Genomic DNA, 23,250 nt, shown 5'->3' with positions numbered 1-23,250 from the left:
TAGCTGTGTACATTAGTATGATCATGGGGCACCATACACTTGGTTCATAGACCGTTTGACACATTTTCATCACACTAGTTAACATAGCTTTCCTGGCATTTTCTTAGTTATTTTGCTAAGACCTTTACATTCCACATTTACTAAGATTCACATATACCCATTAGACATTCTTGTTCTCAGAAGTGTCTTTGAGGGAGCACAGGAATATTTTCACTGAGCCAGTAGCTATGTCTCCCATATGATCACTTTAGGTTGACCATCAGGCCAACCTAAAAGAAGGAATTCTTAATTGACTTGGGTAACTGATGCTAATAATCATTAGGAGCTAGGATTGTTGCTACATAATGTACTTAGGGAGGCAAATTCTCAAACTGAAGAATCAACCTTATGTGTTGCTGCTTCCACACCTGGTGATAACATAAATTGGCAATTGCAGAAACCAGCAGCCATAGATTAATAAGAACAAGGATCCATATTTTTCTGCACAGTGGAAGAAGATGACAAATACCAGTTGTGGACTTGAGAACAGGTTGAGCAATGGAAATTATAGTTTATCACTGTAGTAAATCTTTTATGGATATTTTGACTGACTATCACATGGAAAAGTTAATGATGAAGTATATCCAAGCGTCATAAGTTTGTCTGATCAGTGTAAGGGATGGCCTGTAGCAAAAGCCCTGGAACTTTTTTCACATCCTCTTGACCCGCTTCTTGTTTAGCAATGATTCTAGAGCTCTTTATAAATTCACAGTACATTTGAGCTGATAAGAGTCCCTCTACAAGTGCATACAGCTTCTTCTTGATCCAAGGCCCTCCCTGATGCCATGTCTGATAAACTGTGTTCAAGTTAAGATTACTTTGAAGGGAGATTCAGCAGAATTGAGTTTCCCGCCCATAACAGTGACAATGAGAAAGCACTGTATATTAGACTCTTCTCTTTCCTGGACCCTATTTTGCCTTTCCTGTTTCCTTGTTCTTAATTCTTGGGATCACTATTCAAATAAATAATTTGCAATCAAATCCTTGCTTGAGATTCTGTTTTCAGGGTAATCCAATCTAAGACTCTGCTCTAAAATGTTCAGTCTGTTCTTCTATGCCTCAAAGTCTCAGTGCAAATATATGTTTCAGTCACATTCAGTCTAGAAACCAGGCCATCCCCAGATCTTCAAATCATTAACTGGATTCCTAATTGATGATTTTAATTTATTCTGGATTTGGTTAAATATTTTTTTGTCCCTTGATTCCTGCCTGATCTTGATCGCTGGCCCTGAATGTAATTTTTCATCTGTATTTCTGACCATGATATGACTATAAACTTAATTTAGGCCTGAATATTCTTTCATAATATTCTAATTCACCAGTTACATTTAATTACTAGGCAATGGCCCTCATTTCTTAAAGCTTGACCAAATTTATCAGGTGTTGCTCAGGTCACTAATTCTCTGAAGTACTTCCTTCCAAAAGTACCAGCATGGATAATTTTACTGGTTACCTCAGTGAAAAAACTGTGAAGGATTTCAAAAGCACAGATTTGAGTTTCCCAGTGTTCTAGTTTCAACTGTTCTAACTTGATAGGCATGAATCTAAACCAGAAATAGGACATGGTTTTTATGAGAGTGGGTATAATATCTCCAACATCTGGCACTATTAAGAGCATCAGTGGCACTAGTATTATTATTCTTAATTGTGGTAAAAATATACATTAAATTTGCCATCTTCGAAATTGTTAAATGTACAGTTTAGTGATGCTAATTATGTTCATATTACTGGGCAACCATCACCTCCATCCATCTCCAGAATGCCTTTCAATTTGTAAACCTGAAACTCCCTACCAATTAAACAATAACTTCTCAATGCCCCCTTGCCCCATCTCCTGTGAACCCTCATTCTACTTTCTGTCTCTAGGAATTTGACTCATTATCTCATAAAGGGAAATCATCCAGTATTTATCTTTTTGTGACTGGCTGATTTCACATAGCATAATTTTCTCATGAAATAGAATATGTCAGATTTTATCTTTTTAAAGGCTGAAAAATATCTCATTGCATGTACTTATATAAGCCATGTTTTGTTCAATCAATGTTTATCAATGGACACTCAAATCGCTTCCACCTTTTATTATAACTAATGTTGCTATGAATACAGGTATAAAAATATTTTTATTGAATCTCAAGTATTTCTTTGAGACCCTGCTTTCAATTCTTTTCTTTATATATATGGTATACAGAAGTGGAATTACTATATCGTATGTAATTCTATATTTAATCTTTTGAGGAACTGTCATACTATTTTCCACATCCACTCTATTACTTTATATTCTAACCAGCCATGCAAAAGAGTTCCATATTCTGTTTCAATTTCTCCATATAAATATATGGAGACCCTTGTCATTTCCTGTTATGCTTTTTTGTTATTTTTTATTTTTTTGTAGTAAGCATTCTAATGTTATGAAGTGGCAACTTATCTTATGATTTTGAATTAAATTTCCCTGATTAGTGACATTTGATATCTTCTCACGTGCTTTTTGGCCATTTGTGTACATATCCTTTTTGAAGAAATGTCTATTCAAGTTATTTGACCATTATTTTCATTGGTTTTTGTTTTTTTTGTTGTTGTTGTTGTTGAGTTATAGGAGTCTCTTTTATAATAAAGACACTCATTCCTTAGAAGATAATTCTACTTACAATTACTTTCTCCCATTTCATGGATTGACTTTGCGTTGTTTATTGATAATAACTTTTGCACAAAAGTTTTTAATTTTAATTAGTTTTTAGATGATGTACACATATGTAAATATATGTATATACATGCAGTATATTATGCTATGTATAATAATCCTTTATCAGAAGCTTGAGTGCAAATATTTTCTCTCATTTTATGTGTTGCATTTTTATTTTTTTATTTTGTCCATGATGCATAGCTTTTAAAAATTTGGTGTCCTAATTTATCTATTATTCCATTCTTGTCTGTGCTTTTGGTGTCTAGAAATTATTGCCAAATAGAATACTCTAAAGTTTTTGCCTATGTTTTCTCTTAAGGATTTTATAGCTGTAGGTGTTCCTTGTAGTTCTTTCATTCATTTTGAGTTAGTTTTTGTATATCGTGTTAAGTAAGGGTCCAAATTCATTATTATGCATAAGAAAATCTAGTTTTTCCAGGACTATTTGTTAAAAATACTTTTCCTCATTGAAAGCTCTTGGAACCCTTGTCAAGAATTATTTGAACATGCCTGTGAGGAATTGTCTTTGGGCTCTCTAATCTATTGAATTAATTAGTATGTCTATCTTTATCTCAGTACCACACTATTTTGATTATGGTAGCTTCATTGTAAGGTTTAAAACCTGGATGTTTAAGGCCTCAAAGTTTGGAATTTTAAAGACCATTGTGGCTTTCAACAGTGTCTTGAATTTCCATATGAAATTTAGGATGGATTTTTCTACTTTGACAAAATACACTTTTAAGATTTTGATAGCATTGCTTTGAATCTGTAGATCACTTTTGGTAGTATTGACATCTTAATAATATTAAGTCTGGCTTGGTGCCTGTAGCTCAGTGAGTAAGGCACCAGCCACATACACTGAGACTGGTGGGTTGCAGCCTGGCTTGGGCCTGCTAAACAACAACAACTGCAACCAAAAAATAGCCAGGCATTGTGGCTAAGAGACTCACGTAAGCCCTGGAGTTTAAGGTTACTGTGAGCGATCACACCATGGCACTCTATCAAGTGTGAGAAAGTGAGACATCTCTTAAAAAATATATATAGGATCTGTAATTTCTAGTTTCATCACATTGTGATCAGAAAAAAAAATATTGTGCATAATTTCAACATTTTAAATTTCATTAATCTTATTTTGTGGTCCTGACATGTGGTGTAACCTGGAGAAAGTTCCATGTGCACTTGAGAAAAATGTGTTTTGATGTTGTTGAGTGAGTTGTTCTATATGTATTTTTTTGATCCAATTTGTCTATATAGTGTTGTTCAAGTCCTCTATTTCCTTATTAATCCTAGTTCTTAGTGTTTTATCTATTATTAAAAATGCAGTATTGAAGTCTCCTACTATTATTGTGTATCTGTCTATTTCTCCCTTCAGTTCTGTCAATGTTTGCTTCATACGTTTAGGACCTCTGATGTTTGGTGCCTACATATTTTTTAATTGACACATAATAATTATACATATTTATGGTGTAATACATGTAGTAAGGTTTGGTACATACAATGTATAATGATCAAATTAAGATAATTAGCACATCTATTACCTCTACCTATCACCTCAAAATTTATAATTTGTTCAAAACATTCCAAACAGTCTCTTCTGGCATCTTGAAAATATGTAATGAGTTATTCACCTTACAGTGCATAGAACATTATAACTTGCTCCACTAATTTAGCTGTAATAATTTTGCATCCTTTACTCAATCTCTCCCTATTCCTTCCCTTCCCTTTATAGCCTCTAGTGACCCATATACTACCCTCTACTTTTGTGAGATCAATTTTTTTTGCTTCCTCATATGAATGAGAACAGATACATATATATGTAAGTATATAATGTATGCATTATATATATATCTTTATAGTGATCATATCTTGGAACAGTGACACTTTCATTATTATATAGTGTCTTATTTTGTCTTTTTTAAAAGTTTTGATTTAAAGTCTATTTTGCATAATATTAGCATAGCCACTCCTGTTTCCTTTTTGTTACTATGTGCATAGAATACTGAAGGGGCTAATGAAATTTTACCCCAAAATATGACTACTTAACATAAAGAATATTTTGAATTATAGGCCATTGACGATTAGAAAACATAGGAAAGGGCTTTCCTTCTATCTGCATAAAACCAGATTGACCTGATTAGTGGTGAAAGGGGGCAATTGACTTCCTTTCCTCCCCCCAAATGCTAGCAGACCTGGCCCAAATAATACAAAATACAATACCTGTCTCTCAGGTTAGTTTACAAGTCAATCTGTTTCCCCCACCTATTCATCCTTCATAGCAACCACTTGCTGCACTCATACTCCACCTTCTCACCCTCCCTTCAAAAAGCCATCTATAAAGGTATCTGAGGATCATTGAGACATTGGATAATCATTCTTGTGGTTCCCCCTATGCATGTGATATTTGAAAATAAACCTTTCTCTTATAAATCTGCCTTAATTGTGAGTTGATCTTTCAGTGGACCAACCAAGGGAAAAGGGCAGGTTTTGAATGATCCTTATAATACCTTTTCCATTCTTTCACTTACATTCTAATCCATTTCCTTATACCTAAGTCTCTTGTAGACAGCATATACCCTGTTTTCCCAAAAATAAGACATCCTCCGAAAATAAGACCTATTTACAGGAAAGATAAGACGTCCCCTGAAAATAAGACCTAGCACATCTTTGGGAACACACCTTAAAATAAGACACTGTCTTATTTTCGGGGAAACATGTTAGTTGGTCATTTTATTAAGAATAGTCACCTCTGTCAGTTTTGTGAACTGACTACATTCACTAGTTAGCCTGGTACATGAAGGCTTATGTCTTTTTAGGCCATCTCTAAGAGTTTGAGTTCCCTGAGTCTCTGTTTTTTCTTTTCCCTGAAGTGACTATACACACAGCTGTTTTTTCATGACTTATTTTCCCTAAGAGTCTTAGCCCTGATTCTTTTTAGGGCCTTAGACATTCTATTATATTTCTCTTACCTCCCGGAGGCCAAAGGTCTGGAGTTCCTCCAAGTTTTACATGCTGCCATGCCTACCTTTGATTTCAGTGGCCTCCAACCTGCTATTCAAACTAGAACACCATTTCCATCTGCTGTGATTTAGGTAAGACAGAAACCATACCCCTAGGTAGCCACCAGAGAGGGAAGAACACTGAAAACAAGTTATTTTTCTTCCATTGCAGAGGAGAAAACAGGAATTAAGTGGCTTCCCTCCCAACCATGGCAGGGGAAGGGCAGGATAAGTAAAAACAGCCCAGCATTTCCTACCATATTGAGTGTGGCTTTCTCCTCATTGAGCATTTTTGGTTGGGGCAAAGACTTAACTGTTTCTAAAATTTCCATAAAACTACTGTGGTCCACTGTAGTTGCTTACTTTGTGTTTCCATGAGAAAGTATTTGGAGCTTCCTAGCCCACCATCTTTCTAGTATCATTCTTCTGCTCAAGTATTTTTTAATTAACAACCTTCTATAGTTAATTCATTATCTTTAATTACCTCTAAAATATACCACAATCTTCATGTGAAGAGTAACCCCTGGCCTCTCCGATTAGGGTATGTGATGACATAGCTGTAAGAAAATCAAATGACATATAAACTACTATAAGAAATTTAGATATTATAATTTATCAAATCAAATAATGTTTTAAATTGTTGCTTTCCTTAGGTATTCTGTTATACACATATTATTGATCGTTATACTTCATGTATCTAAAAATCATCCTGTATATCATTAATGGTCAAAATGCCCAGTAGGGCAAAGGAAACTGAGATTTTTGTCTTTTCCTCTCATTTGGAATATGCATTCTTCTACAGCCAAAGAAGCTTTGTTAGGAAATACTCCAAGTATTACTCTATTTGCTTATGATTAGTGTTACCTACTGAGCCTGTCTTCTTATATTGCTTTTTAGATTGTTTTCTGACTCTTTAATTCCCTGAAGATTTTATATATTTATGATAACCATCATGACATTTGTATAAGTCTATTTCCCTATGGGAAAATCATAACCAATTGGTTATAGTTAGAGTTGACTTTTAAAAGTAGAGTTGAGTACATATTCTTCACTTAAGGGGAAAAATACTACCAATCTTCTGTAGATAACTTATGCTCCCTGGATACTTTGAGTCCTTGATAGAATATAACATTTTATCTTTCAAAACATCAATCTTAGAACAGTAGGGCAAAGGAAACTGAGATTTTTGTCTTTTCCTCTCATTGGGAATATACATTCTTCTACAGCCAAAGAAGCTTTGTTAGGAAATACTCCAAGTATTACTCTATTTGCTTATGATTAGTGTTACCTACTGAGCCCGTCTTCTTATATTGCTTTTTAGATTGTTTTCTGACTCTTTAATTCCCTGAAGATTTTATATATTTTAATCATTGTCCCATTTCACATCTACTCAAGAAGTGAAGTCCTTCTGATATTTCTATCACTTATGCTCCTTCCAAGTAAAATCAGCCCCTTTAAGCTCTCATCTCCCCATACATTATCAATTTCATCTTATAAAGGTATTTCTTTGGATAACTATCTCACTTAAAAACTCTGTATTACCTATTACATAATGGTTACCTTCCTTTATGAACTCCATAGGTTTAGCTTCCTACTACCTCCCTACATTTTTTTACTACTAGTCCCTTTCAAGAATCCCATGTTCTGTGATGACATTTATTTTCAGACCTTAAAGTATGCTGTTCTTTTTTAAATTCTTGTTTTAGTTATATCACGTACTGTTTATTCATTTATTCAGAATCCATTATTTACTCACTTGTCCAACTTCTGTCTCTAATGGCTTTTGATTCTCTAGTGCCACCCAGTAGTTATTTATCTAATTCATTTAACATTTTGAATATTTTATTTTATTTTATTTTTTTTTATTAAATCATAACTGTATACAATGATATGATCATGGGGCATCATACACTCGCTTCATAGACCATTTGACACATTTTCATCACAATGGTTAACATAGCCTTCCTGGCATTATCTCAGTTACTGTGCCAAAACATTTACATTCTACATTTACCAAGTTTTGCAAATACCCCTGTAAGATGCACCACAGGTATGATCCCACCGATCCCCCTCCCTCTACCCACCACCCCCCTCCCTCTCCTCCCTCCCCTCCCTTTCCCACTTCCCCCTATTGTTAGGTTGTAACTGGGTTATAGCTTTCATGTGAGAGCCCCAAATTAGTTTCATAGTAGGGCTGAGTACATTGGGTACTTTTTCTTCCATTCTTGAGATGCTTTACTAAGAATATGTTCCAGCTCCATCCATGTAAACATGAAAGAGGTAAAGTCTCCATCTTTCTTTAAGGCTGCATAATATTCCATGGTGTACATATACCACAATTTATTAATCCATTTGTGGATCGATGGGCACTTGGGCTTTTTCCACATCTTAGCAATTATGAATTGGGCTGCAATAAACATTCTGGTACAAATATCTTTGTTATGTTGTGATTTTTGGTCTTCTGGGTATATGCCCAGCAGAGGAATTACAGGATTGAATGGCAGATCTATTTTTAGATCTCTGAGTGTTCTCCCTTCAGACATATGAAAAAATGCTCATCATCTTTAATCATCAGAGAAATGCAAATCAAAACTACTTTGAGATATCATCTAACTCCAGTGAGACTAGCCTATATCACAAAATCTCAAGACCAGAGATGTTGGCATGGATGTGGAGAAAAGGGAACACTTCTGCACTGCTGGTGGGAATGCAAATTAATACATTCCTTTTGGAAAGATATATGGAGAACACTCATTTTTAATATTTTTGACACATTTACTTTATTTTTTTCTGTCTATGTAATGTTCCCAACTAGACTGTATTTCTTGAGGACACAAAACTCACCAACTTCTTTATTGCTGCAGTGCTCTCAGAAAAATGTATATAATTATGTGAGTAGTTACTGCTCTAACTTGATCAAAGCAATGACAATACCAACTCCAGAAACACTGAAATCAAGGACTATACAAATCCAAGACGGATTTCCAAATCCGAACACACACATTGTTCATAAACATATGTTAAAACATTTAAAATTTTATAGGCCATGCTCCTGTGATGCCTAGGCTATTTTTCAGAACTGGACAAGAAGCTTTTGAATTTAAAAAAGTTTCTTGGCTGCTCTAAAGAATACTTCCTTTGACCCATTAAATAATAGAATAATGTATGAATCCAGAGAGTTAAATGTGCTGTGTTTCCTCTTGGAACTCATGAATAGCACTGTGTGGACTCTTTCTGTAGGATCATCATCAGTAGGTTGATGTCTTCCTCTTTCCTGCCTTTAAACCCTTACCATCTCTACTTCATTGGGTCCTGTGGAAAAGCAAAGGTGATGAGAAGATCTATACAGTTTCTAAAGTTTCTATCAGGAAGGAGGAAAATAGAATGAGCAATTCTTTGGGAGGAAAGCTTCTCAAACAAAAGGGTATTTTTTACTGATGTTGGGAGAAGTTCAGATTCCCTAGAATTGAAAATGTGCTAAGAACACACTGTCTTTGTTTTTCAGGTCAGTGGGCAAAAATGGCATGCTAGTTGCTATTATACCATCCTAATGTGCTAACAGGGATGCTTGCCCATAAGTTTAGAGTGTTCAGCCTAGAACTTGGCTCATATAAGGCATTCCTTAAATATTTGTGAATAAGTGTCAGAGGTGTTCTTTGGAATATTTATGCAAATTAAGGGGGCAGACTAGTTATCTGTGTTCTAATGATTGGTGTTGAAAGTCAGTCCTCAGATTTTTGTGACTACCCCATCAGTAGAACATTTTCTGTCTTAGTAGTATTTTTTTCTATGGTGGTAAGCCAGGGTTTGAGCAGGACTATTGCTAAATAAAATTTTGGAATAAACTCCTTCTCCTTCCACGATCCCTGCAGTGTCCCTTCTCTCTGGGATCTTGCACCTAAGCTAAAGAGGCTGAGATGTTTGTAATTCCCAGGACATTATCACACTGCTAAGAAGCACATGCATATTTTACAGTTAGGTAATAACTTGCAGAAATTATTCTAATGAGAGGAGAATATTTCGGCTCTTTTCCTCCTTCCTCAGTCCATAGCTCAAAGTCTATAGCTACTTCTCCTTTATAATGGGATAGAGATCCTATTTTTCCAATTTAGAGAAAAAAATTAAATGAAATTTATGGGATTTTCTATAAAAATTTTTTTTGAATTAAGTTTCTGTCTGAGAACACATTAAGTTTCTTAAGTTTAGCCCTTAGCAAAGCCCATGGCCTAGAAAAGTCTAACGTAAGGCTTTCTTATTTTAAATTCAGTTTGAATGTGAATGAAAACCAATAGACAAACAAACCACACAACAAATTTCTAGACTCTATGCATGACCAAGGGAATTGGTTATCACCTATTTTATCCCCAATTTTTAAACACAAACCCAAATAAGCATTTTTAATTGATTATCGAGAAGATGCTCTAATATTTTATTGAGTATACATTTTGCAAAAGAAAACATTTCTTGCGATGTCAAGATTAAATGTGTTTATTTCGAGTTAGTGGATACAATGGTATATTAGATACCAGCACTCCAAGGTATATATTTGCCTCTAGACCTTCACACATTGTCAGTTTCCATTCCTCTAATATTCCACCACTGGGCCTTCTATTTCTAGGAAAATCAAATATTAATTAAAAAAAAAAAAAGTGAAAACAGAATCGATCACCCTATTGTGCTTCCAGTGCTCCTAGAAGGATTTTAACTGTCTCAGATAGATAGTTGTTGTTTTCAGTAAAGGGGAAAAAAAGATAACATGATCACTAGTAATGGCACAACTATAAGAGAAAACAGAATGCAAAGGATTAAAAGAAGCATTTTAGGCTGGACCTAGTTAGTTTCCCCACCCCACCCCCAGTTAAAAATCCACATAATGTCATGGCATGATTTCAAAGTTAACTTGCTCAATTTCTGGGCCACACACCTAAGCATATTGGCTAGTACATTTTTGCACTGAAACAGAAGCAATACAAGTTTTATGTTCTACCATTACACTTCCAGATTTTTCACTTATGATCATACCTGCCAACCTAATGATTCTTGCATGCATTAGAGTTTGCTTTTGTAGAGTTAAGTTTATTTTCCCCATCCCTCCCACTCCCATAAACACGCCAATGCGAACTCTTTGCTTGATTTTGTGAGAATGTTGCTAAGGACAGCTCTGTGCCACCTCAGGACAAGAAGTCCCTGTCCCCTTCCTGGGCTACAGATGGATCAGTAATATTGATCACCTCTTCTTACATGCAGACAGATACTGTTCCCTGGATTTCCCCATGCCAGAGGCATACAAGTCGGCAGGTATGCATACAAAAATGGAATTAAAAGGAAAAAAGAAAGAAAAAGAAACAGAAAAAGTTTCTTGGTAAAGCCTATCATCCTAGAAAGAATCCATTGCTTTGAATTCACTTAAAGCCTGTACAGGCGAAATATGTTTCTTCTGAGAACCTCGTCTAACTCGGGTCTGGAATTCTTCAGGCTTTTCTCTCTTCACAAGGGGCTTCTTCTCTGGAGCTTTCATCTTCCAAGACACAACAGGTGAGTTGACAGCCGCTGTCCCATAGACCTTCTGGTATTTGGTTGAGGCCACATAGGATGCTTTCACCGTTAGGACAACAGCATTCATCAGGTTTTTAGCTGCCTGGATAAGTGATGTGGCACTGTCCAGCTAGAGTGGAGAAGAATAAGATACACCTGGGTTAATCAAGGCCACAAATTCACAAGACGGTGCAATTTCACAGTTAAAACACTGTTTTGCTTATGCAAATAAATAGCATTACCAAAAAAGAAGCAAATAATCACAAGATAAGGTGAGTGGGCCACCAATAAGTCACCTGTCTTCTCTTATCCCTAATTTCAAAGTAAAAAGGAAAAAAAAAAAAAAGAATTGCTCTATGATGCATAGCTTTCTAGAATTTCAATGGGCTAAAGACAAAGCCCTCTTTTTAGAGAATTCCATGAGAAAATTCCAATGTAACAAAAGTTTTCCAAAGTGAAATATCTCATATTATGACTTTAGGCTAGTTAGTAATGGTGGCACTTGAGAATAAAATGTTATAAGGAGTTATATCTCAACTTTATGGTCTTACCAATGGAAGTATTTTTCCACTTATAGACTATTTCTACATCCTGAGTTTTAGACAAAGATGTAAACAGCTAAACAGAGGGACAACTCATGGGTGCTCTTGCTTTTACTTAGGTGTTTACTGAACTTGGCATATCCATTTAACTATTCCCAGGCAGTGAATATACTTTCTTTAAAAATATGAATAATTCTGTCAGAATCTGATAGAGATAACTTAGTGAGACTCTTGTTTCTACATATTAATGAAATATTGAGTACCTACTATGTGTCAAACCCTATGCTAAGAACTTTAAAAGTATTTCCTCAGTTAACTCTCACAACAACTCCATTAAGTAGGCTTTTTTTTCTTTTTTTTTTTTTTTTTTTTTTTTGAGGCAGACTCACACTGTTGCCCAGGCTGGGGTGGCACCAGTCTAGCTCACAGCAACCTCAAACTCCTGGGCTCAAATGATTCTCTCGTTTAGCCTCCCAAGTAGCTGGGACTACAGCAGGCACCTGCCATAACACCAGGCTAATTTTTCTATTTTAAGTAGAGGCAGCGTCACCCTATTGCACAGGCTGGTCTCAAACTCCTGAGCTCAAGGGATCCTCCCCTTTTGGCCTCCCAGGGTGTTAGGATTGCAGGCATGAGCAGCTGCACCTGGCCTCAAGTAGGCCTTATTGTCGTTGCCGTTTTATAATGACAAAGCTGATGCATGCAGAGGTCCAGTAACTTGCACAAGTTTATATAGCTTCAGTGATGACATCCTTAAAGACCACATTACTGGGCTGTACTACCACCCTGTTGGATAGGATAGCTTTATGCCATAACAAATCACAACTTGCAAATAGGACAGCAACTGTCCTTTTTACTGGTTTTAAGTAGTTAGTCAGGTACATACTGTATACTAAATAACTCCGTATTGGCTTCAATCTTATTTCACTGCCTAGATGACAGATGTTGAAAATCTTAAAATTGCATTTTATAGACTCCCTTTTAGCCAGAATTCTACATGTGTTCTAGTGAGAGGAGGAATTAACAGCTGGATTGCAAATATTACTCCAGCCTCTGGGATATTTTCATCAAACTTATTATAATATCAACTAAGGAAATGTATCCACTACGGTCAAATCCTAAGTATGCTGTTCCTAGTTGTTGAGATAGTTTATCGTGTAATTCATGTGTGTGTAATTTTCCTTAAACAATGGACACAAGGCATACAACCTTCTGAGGACTGGAGATGAGCAGTGTTTAAACAAGAGACTAATCCTATGGCATTAACTTTAGCTTTGTGTCATTTCTTATGACCAAACTGTGTTCCACATATTGATGATCAGAATTTCTATCTAACGCCTTTGTGAGACTGTTGCTCTGGCTGTTCTATGCTCCATATCCTTTATTAAAGTTAAATACATGTTTTTCTGAGTTAAAAAAATGATAATCAAATGAGCTGAATCCTTCCATTACCAAAAAAGCTCCATAGTCCGGTCACTGAGGAAAATAATGGAAGGTGCTTTGTATTTATGAATCCCTTTCAATACCATAAAATTAAGGCTTTACCAGCTTAAAAAATAGATTGAAGGTTAGTATTATATTGACTCTACAATAATATTAAAGCCATGATTCAGTGGACATATAATTGACTGCTCTGTGAATTAACTCAGACAAATGTATAGAGTAACCATTTACATGATTTTGCCACTTCTATGACACTGGTACAAGGTACACATATACCAAAATAACTGCTTAATTCATATTTTTTATAGTCTAAATTTCTAAAGCTAGATAAAAAAATCAAATTCTAGATTATTCATGTTAACAGGCATTGATTAAAGTTGCGGTTCTCAAAGTATAGTTCTTGAGCCAACAGCATCAGCATCACCTGGAAACCTATTGCAAATCCAATTTCTCAGGCCCAATCCAAAACATACTAAATCAAAAACTTGCCATCTTTGTTTAACCTGCCACCCAGGAGATTCTGATACAGGCCAAAGTTTGAGAACCACTGGATTAATGAAACCCAAAGACTATCTTAAAGGTTTTTTTTTTTTTTTTTTTTTTTTTATCCAATGGCATCAGGACTTCTACCATAAACAAATCTAATAATATCACAGCCAGTTAACTGAATTTATTTTTTCTCTCTCATCATTATCCCAGGTAGAAGTGTAAATAATGAAGGACAGATGAGATAACGAAATGTTGGGACAATTACGAGATGAGTCATTGTTTCTTGGGAAGCAAAATATTCTATTACCCTTCGGCCAATTCATAGTCTCCTGTAAGTCTGTCAGGTTTCAAAAACGAGTAATATTCCTTCTTAAAGTTAGTTAATTCTATTTGTGCTATGGGTAAGGAAAGAGTGAAATGATACTATGTCAGGGACAGTTCTGTTGATTTGCTGGGCAACAGAATTAGTATTAATAGAAGTAAAAGAAGACAAAGTAAGTCTATTCTATTATTAAATGGTTCACAAAGGATGAGTCCTGAGAGGGTTGAATTTATCTGAAGGATTACAAGTAATTTCGAGATTTTTACCACAGATTCCATTTTCAGATAGATGGTGTCTAATTCTGCAGCAAAAATAAGGGAGCCTGTCTCTTCTTCAGAACCCCTTTGTTTTCCCAGCCTGATGCAGGAATCCTGTGAATAAACCTAATACATTGGTTGACAGTGAGATAGCTCTGAAATATAAAGCCACCTGCCAAGGCAGATCTTCAATTTGTGGGCAAGATAAAATGAGGAGGTGAGGGCTCTAGCCAACTAAACTTGATCAGATATCCTCACAGACAATAACCCCATTCTAAAATTATTAATGTCACTTTTTAAAAAATGAGAATTTACAAAGGGTAAATTTTGTCATAGACCCCCTTTTGTGAGTTAGATCATTGTCAGTACACTCAATTATTTTTATTGAAAAATTTCCTTTACGCTTATTCAAAATAGCACCAAAACCTTGGTTTCCAACGGGTAAGTTTTAGCTAAAAATTCACTTCCTAAAGAAAAGCCCTTGGAAAGAGTAAAGCTACATGACGGGATTTTTTTTTTATTCAAATTGTAAGAATACTTGAAATAACTACATTCTAATTTGTGAATGATACTGTATCTAAAGCATTTTAAAACAAGATGTGTAAACGAATATAAGGGAAACTCCAATAATAACCAACATTAATAGAGATTTACTGGGTGCATGGCATTGCCTTAGTCTTTTTATTATGTGATTTTACAAAAATTGTTGAAGTAGAAGCTACTATTTTATAGGTGAGGAAATTGAAGCTTAGAGAGGTTAACAGAATTTGCCCCTGCAGTAACTGGCAAAGTAGGGACTAGGACCAATGCTGTCTCTCTCCAAAGCTCACCATTTGAACCCCACATCATAATAGTGCTCCTCCAAAGCATCATTTAATCTCTGGAGACTTATTTTTCAGTTACTGCCTATTTCCATTAACCCTATCTGGGCTGGAACCCTGAACTCTAAACATGGCAACACCCTGTTAACATCATGGTTAAGTCCGGTGAGCGCCTCTATCTCTCCTACTCTGCTTCTTAACCTCATACTCAGAGCCCAAATCTTCCCTCACTAGACCTTCATCCTCAGGTATGTTTCTGCCTAGTATTGAGCCCTTACCAGTCCTCCCAGGCCTCAGGGCTGTTGTCCTGGCTTGGATTCACCTTCATGCCTGCAGAACCTGGAATCTGATGTCTGCTGATTTCTCTTGCCCCATTTATTTTTTTCATTTGAAACATGTTTACTGTACAGCTACAATGACTGGTTATTCCATATGGCATGACTCAGCTACTCTAATTAACATTCTAATCCTTTATCTGGGCTAGTCTTGCTAGCTTTAAAATGGTGTCAGAAGTTAACCATGGCTCAACTCTTCCTCACGCTGACCTGCACTCAGTGGCTGATGTTTTCACCAGAAAGATGTCCACCTTTTCTTCTTTAAGGGTCATTCTATTCTTAAAAGACATCCATTAAGCTCCTGTACCTAGGCTAAGAAAAACTGCTCATTAATGAACTTTTAAAAAACAGGAGCCTACAGTTAGCAAGAGAGATCTGAACTAGCTTCCCAAGTTTCATATCTCTCTTCTCAACTCAAAACCACCTGAGACAAGTAATAGTATATTACATGCTCACAGAGGACTTAGAGGATGCATATAGGTTACCCAAGGTTACACTGCAAATATTGGGTGAAGCCACGATTTGAATTCAGGTGGTCTAACTAGAGAGCCCCTGTTCTGACCACTGCTCCATGCTGCTTCCAGAGCTATGCACAGCAGATGAATTCACACCCCTGAACTCATCAGTGTTAGACTAATTGTTGATCCTATAGGTGTCTGCTGTTTCTAATCACAGAAATTGGACTTTTCCTAATTCTGTCACTATTTTTTTTTAAATATCAAAGAACTATTTTCAAAAAGCAACAGATGTTTCCTCACATCTTGTTCTATCATAGTCCATGAAAAGCAAATAAAGGCAGGAGAGGCTGTTTTATTAGCATTTTTTAATAGGGTGTTTTCTGTCTTTTCTCTCTTTCTCATTCTTACCTTCTTAACCCACTAAACTTCTTTTTTTTTTTTTTTTTTTTTTTTTTTTGGCCGGGGGCTGGGTTTGAACCCGCCACCTCCGGCATATGGGACCGGCGCCCTACCCGCTGAGCCACAGGCGCCGCCCAACCCACTAAACTTCTAAAAGTCATAGTTCTCTTTCCCTCTGCCATCCTCATTTTGTGTTTTGAATGGAAGATAAGAATAGAGGGGAGAATTTCCTGACCTGCAGTTCTCCATTATTCAATATTTGTGCTGCCTAATTCCCTGAAACATCAAAACATGAAGAAGGTTCTGAATTGAAATATTCAGAAGAATTGTCTGAATATTTCTGACAATTATGTCTGACTTGCACACTATTTCATTCTTATGAGGCTTAACATTGCAACAGGTATTCAGTTTCAATTGAAACAAAATGTGCCTGTACCACTCAATTGCACTCTTTCAATGGTGAATTCTTATCTATTCTTTATCCACCAGTTTATCCCTCCTTTTCCCTACCTTCACATTTTATCTATCCAAGTAAGTCTTCAGACACTGACAGAATATCTACTTTGTGCCAAACACTGCACATGAGTGTTAGGTATACAGACATAAATAGACAGGCGTGCTGAACTACACAAAAATCACAGTACAATGAGAAAAATAGACACATATATCAATCATGAGTCAGGTAAGGATAAGGCAAGAAAAAAGCCTAGTGGTAGGCATATCCAAATTCTAATGAATAAGAGGTTATTGGTGACTGGATAGTTAGGAGTGGTAAAGAAGGACAATTTTCAAATTCCTACTTAATACACTAAGTGCTACAATCTGAGTTTAAATTTGGACATACTAAGTTTGAGGTATCTGCATGACATCTAGGTGGAGTTATTGAAGGAACAATTGAAAGTATGGGAGTAAATCTTAGGGAGCTAGATGTTTAAAATCATGTTGCTTCCATTGATCTTCTTAGTTGTTTCATAAACAATGTTCTGCCCACTAAAGGTATTTACTGTATGTCCATTTCTGCCTGATTTGCTCTTCCCTTAATATTCCTTAGTGTTTTTTATAAAAAGAAATAAAAATGCTGAGTGAAATATTAAATCCATATTCTCTTCCCAGATCCAAAGTCCAATAAATTTACTAAAAATTTTCTCAGAATAATATTTTCAAGATCAAAAATCAATATTCTTTTACATAACATCATCAAGAAATATTTTATCTGAATAGAAAGTAGCCTTGGCCATCAAGGGTATAGTTGAGGTATCAGCAGTCTTTTACCCTTCATATAACGGTTAATTTTCTGGGGCCAACCAACGATAAAACAAATAAAGTTAGGTTTAACAGCTTGCAGCTTGCTTTAAAAACAAACAAACAGCAACAACAACAACAAAAAAAAACCCCAGAATTGTCAAAAGTGTGAAATAATATAAAATGAGTGTGGAACATAGTGCATATGACATAGTAAATGTTTTAGAATGTTAATTTTGGGGAGAAGAAAATTAGGATTTGCCTGTTCATTCTGTACTCATCCATTTGCAATAGGCATACAGAGTGATTCATTTTCAGGCTGCAAGTCTATTCAAAACAGCTGATTACCTAGCACCAAAAATTAATGAAAATATAAATGGCCATTCATGAAAATCTAAAGTACAAAGCAATCTGTCACTGGATTAAAAATAATGCAAATGTCCTGGAACTACACGCTACATAGAATAAAATGAACCAAATCCATTTGGAAGGTAATTTTGAAATAGAAAAACTGAGAAATTGCTTTGATTACTTCAAAAGGCTTAGACATGCCTCAAGAAGGAACCAGGCCCATTTGGGCCTCTGTTATTTTATTTTCATTATCTCAAGTCAGAGCTAATAACACTAATGATTTTGAGAATGCTAAAATGGTTCCCCAAGTATGGGTAAAGTCTGTTTTAGCCTATTGTAAGATATTAAATGGGATTAACATAGCTTTAAACACATAAGAAGTATTTTAATGGGGCTACCCTACACACATTTGGGGCTAAAGTAGGTGTTCAGAGGTAGAAGTTGTGATGGAAGAATTGACAATAAATTGAAAGCCAATACCTTGAGACAACTGGAATCTTTTCACTGAAGCTGGTCATTTATTTATATTTAAACTGTTATCTCCCTTAGCGGAGTCACAAATTGCTTGCAGGGAAAAAGAAAAAAAAAAAAAAAAAAAAGATTTTGCTACAAGTCAGCTTTGCTGTTAATGAATTGGAGGTTAGAAACCCAGAGCATTGGAGCCTATTATCCACCAAGAACATTTCATGTTTAAAAAAATTCATGAGGCTTTGAAGAGATATTTGATCTCCTTAGAAACTGTGATATATTTGAAATACCTTGAAATATCTGCGTACATTTCCCAGTGTCTATATAAATAACGCTTTTTAGAAAAACTCTGGCAAATCCAGAGTAATAAATAACTCAAGCAAACAAAGACATCGTGAAAAAAAGTTCAACCTCATCGCATCTTTCCCCACTTAAGTCATCTCAGGATGTTTATATACTTGGAAAAACAGACATTTCCTTTACGGCTAGCTCTCATTTGAGTCTATTCACTCTTCTTCATCAAACATTAACAGGGAAATAAGTTAGCAAAGCTGGATTCCTTCCTCTTAAGACGGTGACTGTGGTGGACAAAGGGCATCAGTTTGCCACTCACCCTAACAATATCCATGACAGACATCACTAATTAATTGCCATACTTCGCTTCCCCAGAATCTGCTAACTGGCAGAGAAAAGCAGCTTATTTACCTCCCTCGTCTGGAAGGTACCATTTTGATGGAGCTGTCAAAAGCAACTTGATTCATTTTATAGTACAGATACGTCATCCATTTGTACTTCTACTTCTATATTTAAATTTGTATAATTACAATGTTTTTATTACTACCTATCAAATTACTGGAAAATACTTTCATCCAGAATAATGCTGCAGGTACTCTTTTATTCCCATAGCTAACTTTTAGGGATAAAAGTGCACTTCTCTTTACATTGCACTAATTAATGAAATGAGTAAGGAGAAGACACAAGTAATAACAGGAATGCAAAGTGTTTGGGGGATGATTTTCAGTCAAGTGATTAAAAATTACCTATCTATATTAATAAGTATGGTGCCTGAGGTGCAAATGGCCCTCACAGAGCTTGTTTTTATCATTTAAAAAATGCATTGGAATGATTAAACTGAGAACATGTACTGATACTCGATAACTGATTGCCGAATTTCCATGGGCTAACTTCTAGAGAGTTACTTAATTCCAGGGGGATTCCCTTTTGATTCTAGGATTTTGAAAAGCAAATATTTTATAGCTCTAAGTAGTGGATCAATCATGATAGAAAGGAAGACAAGAGGTCTGTTATCTTTCCTTCCTGGCTTCCTTAAGTGATGCCAGAAAACCAGCTGGTGTTCTCCCAGCGCCCAAGGCCAGTTGTTAAGACATCAGTATGTAATGGCTCAAGATTAAATTGGCAAAGGCCTTAGCAGAAAGACATGGCAATCACAGTCAGACTAAGAAAAAAAAAAAATCTCCAGAGCTTTGCTGAGAAATTTACCAGTTGGCTCTCAGGTAACTTTCTCAACTGGACATATTTGTGTCTTCATTTTTAATTTATTTAGGTAGGTAGTAGCACTTCGTAGTCAGCCAGTCCACTGATTAACTATCTTCATTTGCATTTTTTCAATTATAGGTAAGTAAACCTTGGGGACTCCCACGAAAGCTTAATTACAGTCAACAAATTTCCAAAATATGGCTTAGAGCCATTTTTCCCTTCACCATTAAAGGCAGAACAGTTTTTGCTCAATCCAAATAAGGTGTTCTTGCTAACATTGGAATCTCAAAGCAAGCGGGACTATGGAGATGTGTTGGCTCTTGGGAAGCTATGAACAGGGATATCCGTCCATCCAGGAAGTCCCCACCTCCTTTCTCACCTCCCTTTTTTTCATTCTTCAGGGTCTCCTGGACCAGAGGCCCTCAAGTTATTTGCTTCCATAGAACAAAATAACTATGAAGAAATATACAATCGTTGTTCTGATAAAGAACAGCATATTAATGTCACTTCCTCTAATATCATAATTTTCTCCTCTAACAATTCATAAAGTGATCTTACAGCTATAGTATAGAAAATCTAAGTGAAATGTTAGCTATATATGTTACTATATAAAATAGTTCACTGCATTAGCCTAAAATTTCAATTCTTCCTTCATTACAGAAATGAGAATAAAGACAAGAAGAAATGGTATCATTATGACAGGGCTCATAAGACATCTTCAGAAAAATACATAGTTTAAAACTCAGTAATTTTAACTTAATTAGTTTTAAATTTGAGCAGTTGATCCATGGATTTTTATAATTGAGCACATTTTTCCTGCCTACTTTAAAGCAGACACGGAATTTTTTAAGTAGATCAGAATAATACCCTCCAAATCATTTTCTGTCTTCTTGGTCACTACTTTTTCCATTGTGAGCTATAAACCCACTACCAATGTTAACACACATTCAAATAACTTCAAAATGTTCACTGGGTACACTGTCACAGATCCCTACACAGAACACGCCTGAATGAGTTGCAACCATTAATTCTTTTTTTTTTCTTTTTATTAAATCATAGCTGTGTACATTAATATGATCATGGGGCACCATACACTTGGTTCATAGATCGTTTGACACATTTTCATCACACTAGTTAACATAGCTTTCATAGCATTTTCTTAGTTATTTTGCTAAGACCTTTACATTCCACATTTACTAGGATTCACATATACCCTCATAAGATTCACCACAGGTGTAATCCCATTAATCCCCCTCCCTCCACCTCCCTCCCCCCTCCCTTTCCCCCTTCTCCCTATTCTTAGGTTGTAACTTTACCTCTTTCATGTTTGCAACCATTAATTCTTTCAGTGAACTTCCATCTAGATTCCACTTCATGTTCTTACAAGTGAATGGTCACAAAGACCTCATGACATTTAGAGAATGATCTAAGCATCAATAAACCTTTCTTATCAACTTTTTCAAATCTTCACAGACAGCAAGAGCTCTATGATTAACTCCATCAAACCTTCCATCAAACCTGCTCTTCCCACAGTGTTCATTTCAGTTATTGGCAACATAATTCTTCGTACCATTTAAATAACTAGAATCTTATGCTACACCTGTTTTCTCTGACTCAACATCCAATCTGTTATTATATAATATCTTGTCAGCAACATCTACAGAACATATCCAGTATGCAATTTCTTCTCACCTTCTCCACTCTTATCACCTTGGACAATTCATCAGAACCACTTTCTGGATTGCTACGATAGCTTTCCCTAACTAGTTTCCTTGCTTCCCACCCTTTAGCCACTTTATTCTTAAGCCAAGGTTGGAATGATCCTGGTAAAAAAGAACTTTTCTTATCATAATCCTCCAGTGGTTCTTGTCTTTATAAAGCCAAAGATATCAAGGTCTTATGCTCTGGGCCTCAATACTTCTGATTTCTCTCTTGTTCACTGAGCCCAAATGCTCAAAATGCAAGATCTTAGTACTTAACTATTTCATCTGCCTTGAACACTCTTCTCTAAGATACAGGCAAGGTTTGTTCCTTCTCCTCCTCTGATCTTTATTCAGATATCAGGATCTTGTTGAAAAAACTACCCTCACAATACTTTTCAAAATGTAACTCCATTTCTACCCTCATGCTTTTATCTGCCATTCTCTTTCTCTAATACTTTTCATACAATTATCATGCAATAGGTATATACCCACACACACATATATATTTTTTGTTTTTTTATTTTTCCCCCACCCCCTGCTATATCCCAAACATTTAAAACCATGACGGGCATAAAGGTCTCAAACATTTGCAAAATGTTGTTGAATCATAATTTTATGGATGTGGAAATAAGAGGGGGAAAGGCATGTCCAAAGACACAAAGCTGGGGTACAATGCCTAGCTCAGTACCTATCCTTTTTATTAGTTCACTATTCCATGAAAGAGTACACAAAGGTGTGAGTTTCAGGAGAGTGAAATTTGGGGGCATAATAAACTAAACTTTTGCTAAACTGCGGTATAAATCTTATGGCCTCTTTGTTTACTTTACCCTATATGATAGAATTTCCAGATTGGTCTTTGCACAGAAAACAGCCACAATTGAATTCTTTGTGTTTAATTACTACTTTCTGTTGATAAAACAGCATACTTTCTTTAAAGGCCACCTTCCTCATTAATAGTACTAGGATCAGCAAGGCACTGAACTGTGTTGGCTAGGTGTAGTGCTGGGGCTTTAATGAGAAATCGCTAATCTTCAAAGACGGGCAAGCTAGATACCATTGTCCCTGCTTCACATATAAGGAAACTGAAATCGTTTTTCTATCCACTCAGGTGTTCATAAAATTCACACTAGGCCGTTCCTGCTCTGGACTGTCTTCCTTGCTATTGGTCCCATTTCTCTGGAGGGAAGCATGCTGGAGAGTAGATTTTTAACTGTAACTGAAATGAGAATCACATGACCAATGAGGAAGAAGGCACATTTCTTTGAGGAGAAAAAAAAGTCACCCAATCTTGTAATCACAATTCACATGAGATCTAGGTGAGGCCCAGCAGCAGGACATTGTGACTTTCTCATTTTCTCACCAGCAATTAAAAAAGCCATCTTCATGTTTAAAGGAAACCTGATCAAATGCAAATTTTCATTCTCCTTACCCATAGATGCTTCATATAGCACTTCCTATTTATCAAACAACAACAACAAAAAAGTTCTAAATTTTAAATCTGCCATGCAGCAGATATCATGATGTGAAGTGGGGTTAAGTGAGTCTGAAAGAACCCACTTTGTATCAGCTATTGTCCTCTGCACTGTCTGGCCCCCAGTTTCTCCTGTCTTTCTTGTTCAACTACCAGTCTGCAGAGCACAAGGAGACCAGCACCATCCTTAAATTGCACAGAG

General features: G+C 35.9%; 1 protein-coding gene across 3 annotated transcripts in view; it reads right to left on the bottom strand.

The window, feature by feature from the left end:
* Positions 1-10,109: 10,109 nt before the first annotated feature.
* The window catches only part of CTNNA2 (catenin alpha 2), a 1,130,561-nt gene continuing 1,117,420 nt past the window's right edge, over positions 10,110-23,250 (bottom strand). For 2 of the 3 annotated variants that reach the window (XM_053588738.1, XM_053588740.1), the window contains one exon: positions 10,110-11,380. In XM_053588738.1, the coding sequence (XP_053444713.1) occupies positions 11,093-11,380 (288 nt within the window). In that variant the 3' untranslated portion in view covers positions 10,110-11,092. Of the gene's footprint in view, positions 11,381-14,312; positions 14,430-23,250 lie in introns of all 3 variants that reach the window. The other variant, XM_053588739.1, reaches the window with a different exon arrangement.

This window comes from Nycticebus coucang, chromosome 4 (genome assembly GCF_027406575.1).
Source record: "Nycticebus coucang isolate mNycCou1 chromosome 4, mNycCou1.pri, whole genome shotgun sequence".
Taxonomy (NCBI): Eukaryota; Metazoa; Chordata; class Mammalia; order Primates; family Lorisidae; genus Nycticebus; species Nycticebus coucang.
This window is presented reverse-complemented; position numbering and strand designations above follow the sequence as displayed.